The 6,000-nt window shown below is 46.3% G+C and overlaps 1 protein-coding gene across 3 annotated transcripts in view; it reads left to right on the top strand.

The window, feature by feature from the left end:
* The first annotated feature begins 1,126 nt into the window (after window positions 1–1,126).
* Window positions 1,127–6,000, top strand: part of DGKZ (diacylglycerol kinase zeta) — a 133,313-nt gene continuing 128,439 nt past the window's right edge. The window contains exons 1-2 of one of the 3 annotated variants that reach the window (XM_081900981.1): window positions 1,127–1,220; window positions 1,614–1,970. In XM_081900981.1, coding sequence (XP_081757107.1) covers window positions 1,702–1,970 — 269 coding nt within the window. In that variant the 5' untranslated portion in view covers window positions 1,127–1,220; window positions 1,614–1,701. Of the gene's footprint in view, window positions 1,221–1,439; window positions 1,971–6,000 lie in introns of those variants that run through there. The other 2 variants (XM_081900980.1, XM_081900978.1) reach the window with 2 other exon arrangements.

The following is a 6,000-nucleotide window of genomic DNA, read 5'->3' as shown; positions in this document are numbered from 1 at the left end:
AAGGAAGACTTGAGTATGCACCTTGTAGAGTATAAAAGTACTCATCCCGGAAAGAACTCAAGAGATAAAAGCAAAAAACAAACCTTTAAAGAATGTCCACATTATGTGCATGCATGCATTGTGTCTTTTATTGTGATTCATGTCCTAGGCCCTGTCCAGTAGGTACCTCTGACAGTTGCCCAACTATATGATGCACAGAGAGCAAGGGAGGTGTCAGCTCTGCAGAGAATCACATTTAACCAGCAATAATAAATTGGGAGTCTTGGGGAAATGAGATTTACCTGCAGTTTAGTCCCTTCTACTAAAGGCAAGCATGCAGCCATTTTTCCAGAGGAAGAAGCTAAAGCCTTACACCCCCTAAGAGTCCTTTTTATTATTTTCTTATTTTGATAGCACTATATATAGTACAGCAAGCTATAAAAGTTTCATTCCCATCTGTTTCCTGCAAGCACCCATTCTTACTCCCACCTCATTATATGGATAAGTAAGCAGGATTTTTTTAAAAAAATGATTTCACGGTGTTTCCTTTGCGAGGCAGGTCATTATTATTTCCATTTTGCAGAGGCGTGACTTGCCTAAGACAAAAAAATGTGAATTAAAACATCTATTCACTCTTTTTATACAGCACCCGGTGCCCTCCAGCTGTTTTGGACTACAGCTGGATGCGACTAGTCTGAAACAGCTGGAGATCACCGAGTTGCCAAAGAAACAGCTACGCCCCGCCCACTATTTTTTAATAAATAAATAAAACACGCTATTATTGGATGAACCCTATTCTTTGTCCATCAGAAATCACCCTAGCAGACCACTCACCCACCTTTCTTCTTCGTGTGTGGTCTTGTTCAGACCCTTCGGGTTTCCCACGTGTGCACGGAGGTCAGACTAGATGATCCCTGGGGAACCCCCTCTCTTTATGATCGGATCCTTTCTCAACCAAATCTCAGGGCATTCTAGGATCAGGTCACAGTTCCTGGGCTCAGTTCTGCCTGGATTATAAAGGGTTAAGTGCCGGCTTCCGAATGTCTCTTAGGTGACACTGCTCTCCGGTGTAGCGTTAGCACAGCCCCTTCCCTCCCTCTCCCCCCTCCGTCTCTTCCTTTGCTTTGTCTTCTGCGGCAGCAGGGTCCGCGGAGTCTCTCTTTCTCCGCGGGCGCTTTCTTCTCACTGCTGTCCTGGCTGCTCTGGAGGAAGACGTCGAGGCGGAGAGCATCGGATCCCAGGTCATGAAGAAACCCTGACTGGTCCTTTTCTCCCTCCAGCAAGAACAGAAACAGAATAAGGCTTCCCCATCTTCTCTGGCAGAAATTGATCCTTCCCGAGTTCGCTGCCTCCTTTTCTCTTTTGGCCGTCATATTAACTTCTTATTCCCATTTTTTAAAATCTTCCTGCCTCTCTGGAAAGGCAGCTGTATTTGGGGAGGGGCAATTCCTCCGTCCTGTCTAAGTTTCTGGGATCTCCCTCCCTCCCCGGAATTCCTCGTGCTTTTGTTTTCCTGAATGAATGAGGCTGATGAGTGATAATTCTAAAGCAACAATAGCCACCCATTGAAGAACCTGTCAAATCTTCTCAGCCAAGCAAGCTGACTTCCTTGTTCTCTCTCCTTCCTTCCGAAGAAATCCAAGCCCACCGCCAAGAACAGCAGGGCTGAGTATTGTGTTCCTCTGGGTAGCAAGTGCCTGAGTCCGTCTTCCTTGGGAGAGAATGGCTGAAGCTTCTCCCAGGACCTGGAGAGGATGCGATTCTGCTGGAGAAGAGGAAACAGCCAGGGGAGCTAAAGCGAGCTGGCAAGGCTCTGCAAGAGAAGAATGGAGGGTTCTCGGAGCCGGGAAGTCACTGCCCCCCAGCCTGCAGCTGGGCCACAACTTGAACCCGCAGCCGGAAGAGGAGAGAGCCGAAGCAGGCCCTTCCCTAAGGGCACAGATGGAGGATCAGTTTCTGCACTTGACCATCAGAAAACAGGTGTCCTACAGGTAAGGGCTTCCTCCGGTCAAGTCGCCAAGGGGGCTGGTTCTAGGAAAAGCAAGACATTTCAGGTGATTTTCTGCTCACTCTGAATGTTTTGTGAACTACCAGAAAGCGGGTCTGGGGGAGACACAGGGCAGAGCAACATCCAAGTCCCATGCATGTTTGCTTGCAAATAAATTCCGCTGAGTTTATGGGGACTCAGTCTCAAGTCAGTGTGCCTAGGGTTGCAGCCTTAGATTTTTTCAGTCAGCAACCAAAAGTCTACAGGTGTGTGTGTCTCAAGTACAGGAATAGCCAATGTGGCACCCCCTCCAGTTGTAGTTGTCCTGCAACTTCCATCATCCCTGATTGCTGGCCATGTTGAAGGAGGTCGATGCGAGGGGGAGTCCAATAACCACTTAGCTCCCCCTTTATCATTATAGATGGTCCTAACAGATTTAATATAACTAGGGAATTGATCGGCTAAATCAATGTGATTTTACCCTCGCATACAATCTCTTTCCCTTCCCCCTGAAAAACACTTTAAGCATCTGTGGATGGCAGAGAAATGTAAATAAGGAAGTGAGGCAGAAAAACTTCCGAAGTGTATGACTGGGAAACCTGGAGGCGGGGGTGGTCGAGAAAATAAATTTAAATCATATACAGTCATTTGTGTTTCCTGTATTTGTCTCTGCCTTTGAAAGTGCACCACCCCAAGCCATTCTTTTTGACCCGGTTATAGTGAGGCTATTGACTTGGGACTGAGCCAGTAGCCAGCATGCTTAGCTGAGATCCCAGTCCATATACTCATGTCTGTGATGTCTCCAGCAAGGAGAAGCCCCATTCTTCTTGGTCCAGGGCAGGACTCCTGTCATGAACCTACAGACTTCATTCTAGCTGATGCCAAGACTTGGTGACTGCATTAGCGGAAGGGATCAGAAGGACACATGTACCTGTATGGGAGTAAAATGGGGTGGTGGGATGAGAAAGTCGAAGGACAGCTGCCACTACATGGGCCTGTGAGTAACAGAGAAACGAGGGAGTAAATAATTCGTACCCTGTAACCTAAGCTATTGTTTTTGTAATTTGTAAATCGGGTTTCTGTAGGTGACAATGTGAAAGCTTTTGAGCTTCTCGGAGCTGTTCTCTATTAAAGCTAAAAACAACTCCAAGTATATTACTTTGCAATGCCACTTTAGTTACCAGCTTTATAATAACCCACTTTAAGTTGGTAGCATTAAACAAGCAAAACAGGGTGTCACCGAATATAAGAAGCCATGGTTCACTGTGACTGAAAGCTCAGAGCTAAATTTAAAGCTTCCCAGGTTGCTTGAAGAAGAGCTTTGTGATACTAAAAAGCTTGCCCATTCTCCGCCACAGAAGCTGCCATCGCCTTACCAGCCTTGCATGCTGACTCTCCCTGATCATCCCTATATAAACACTTCAGCAGTCAATAACTGAGGGCGGTTTGAAGTGATTCACTGTACACTCATGGAGCAACCCTCTGTCCTGAACAGTGTATGAAGGAAAATACTTTATATAGAAAACATTCTTGCTTCATGGATACTAATGTTTCTACTGCAAACAGATAAAATGGGGGTGACATACCCCCATCTTCAAACACCATTGCTTGCATCTGAGAACGGTGATCTAACTATCTGATGAATTTGTACTTTGCAGTGATTCAAATGCTAGATTTAGATGTGGAAAGTGCCCGGGATTACATCCCCATTCAAGTATCATTCTCATTCAAGCTCACTGAAAGGACAAGTCACTTTCTCAGCCTAACCTACCCTGCAGGGTTGTTGTGAAGCCAAAGCACTGCTCTGAGCTCATTGGACGGAGGGAGAGAGGCTGTAACTACCGTAACTAGTAATAGACTTGTGCTTAGGGTCTCCTAGAATGACTTGGGTAGCCAACTTTGTGCACAGAAGATCTGTGGTCCATGGGGGCTAAAATTCAGGAAAATGAATGGTGCTACTATAGCACATGTGATCCCCACAGTATAAAGTGTTATCCTTAGGTTACATACGCTTCAGGTTACATACGTTTCAGGTTACATACGCTTCAGGTAACATACGTTTCAGGTTACATACGCTTCAGGTTACAGACTCTGCTAACACAGAAATAGTACTTCGGGTTAAGAAATTTGCTTCAGGACAGGTTACTGTATTTTTCGCTCCATAAGACAAACTTTTTTCCTTCCTAAAAAGTAAGAGGAAATGTGTGTGTGTCTTATGGAGCGAATGCAGGGGGGAGGCAGGCAAGAAAAGCCCCCAAGAGCCACACACAAGCTCCGCGTGGCTCTTGCGGGCTTTTCCCCAGGAGGGAGTAGGGACTGACACGGCCAGTTAGTCCCTTCTCCCTCCTTGTTGAAAAGCCTGCAGGAGCCGCGCACTCCTTAAAGGGTGCAGGGCTTCTGTGGGCTTTTGAGGGCAGGGGAATTCCCCCACCTCCCGCAAAAGCAGGGAGAAGCGGACAGGCTGCGCACAGCCTGTCCACTGCTCCCTGAGCTGGGGGGGAAATAATATTCCCCCCCTTGATTTCCCCCTCTAAAAACTAGGTGTGCCTTATGGTCAGGTGCGCCTTATGGAGTGAAAAATACGGTATGTGCCAGAACATCAAACAGAGGTTGTGGAAAGTTGCTGTTCAAATGCCCCGGCTCAAAACATTTAGCCATTCTTAGCAGGTGTGCAGCATGATCTGTGAGCTATGCTCTAGAAACTTTGCGACAGCCTTTGCCAACCCGGTGCCTCCATATGTTTTGGATGACAATTCTCATCAGCCCCAGCCAGCGTGGGCTAGGGGGAGTTGTCACCCAAAATATCTGGCGAGCACCAAGGGACCTTGAGAGTCATCTGGTCCAACTCTCTGCAATGCAGGAATCTCAGCTCAAGTATCCAGGACAGGTGGAAACATGGGCATAGTCAGGGGGGCAGCTGCCCCCCCCAATCATGTAAATCAATAAAAATACTTAAGTAATCCCCAACATAAATCCTGGCTATGCCCATGGGTGGAAATCTCCGAAGGAGAGTCCACCACCTCCCAAGGGAGACCATTCTGCTGTCGAACAGCTCTTACTGTCTTAAGCGAAGGACTGCTTCCAGGTTACACACTGCTTATTAATGCCACCATTAAGTGCCTTATTGTATGTTGCAGCTGGACACAGGGGGGATTCCTTAAAGCCAGAGGCATGACTTGCCCTAACCTGATGCACACAATGGTCTACTTTCTGAAGCTTAAAAGCATTCTGGCCTGGATGCCACCATGAGTCAGGGATTATCAAGGCTGGGAAAGGGAAGTGAACAGGATTTGCCTTCCAAGCTATACTTCTCCAGGTGCGCAGGGAATGTTTTATGAATGGATTAGCTTGCTGCAATTATCCCAGAATCCCTGTGGGAGGAATGGAACATATTGCAAACTAATATGAACCATTTGGATTTGCTGGGAAGCTGCTTCATCGTCCTATCTGGCCAGGGGTTCTTTCGATAGAAAGTTCTGAAAACTCCATCCTTGAGTTCCAATTTTCTTCTGATTGGGACCATTAGCAAACTTTGTATGCCTCTTCTGATGACCCAAAAACCCCCCACCCCCTTCACACCTATATTTTCTACCTGTAATACTTGCAGATTCTAGTTATAATTAATTCTGTGATAGTTGTTGAAAGTGACTCATGGAGTTGTCAGTCAGGACAAAATGTTCAAAACGTCGCTTTTTAAGCAGTCAAGGATGCATACAGACACCTTTTAGGCACAGAAAACTTGTTCTGTTTGGGATGTGTGTGTGTCTGTGTGCCGCAGCCTGTTAAATGCTTTAAGAAGAAAATATATCAGTCTGTGTCAGAACATCCTTTATTAACCAACTCAGCAGCAGCAGCAGCAGCAGCAGCAGCAGCAGCAGCAGCAGCAACAACAACAACAACAACAACAACAACAACAACAACAACAACAACAACAACAACAACTCTGGGCAGCTTTCAACAAATTAAAACACAATATGATATGAAACATTTCAAACTTCTCTAAACAGGGCTGCCTTCAGATGTCTTCTAAAAGT

This window comes from Podarcis melisellensis (assembly GCF_964234715.1).
Source record: "Podarcis melisellensis genome assembly, chromosome: 1".
Lineage (NCBI taxonomy): Eukaryota > Metazoa > Chordata > Lepidosauria > Squamata > Lacertidae > Podarcis > Podarcis melisellensis.
The sequence above is the reverse complement of the archived record's forward strand: the minus strand, read 5'-3'. Positions and strand labels throughout refer to the sequence as shown.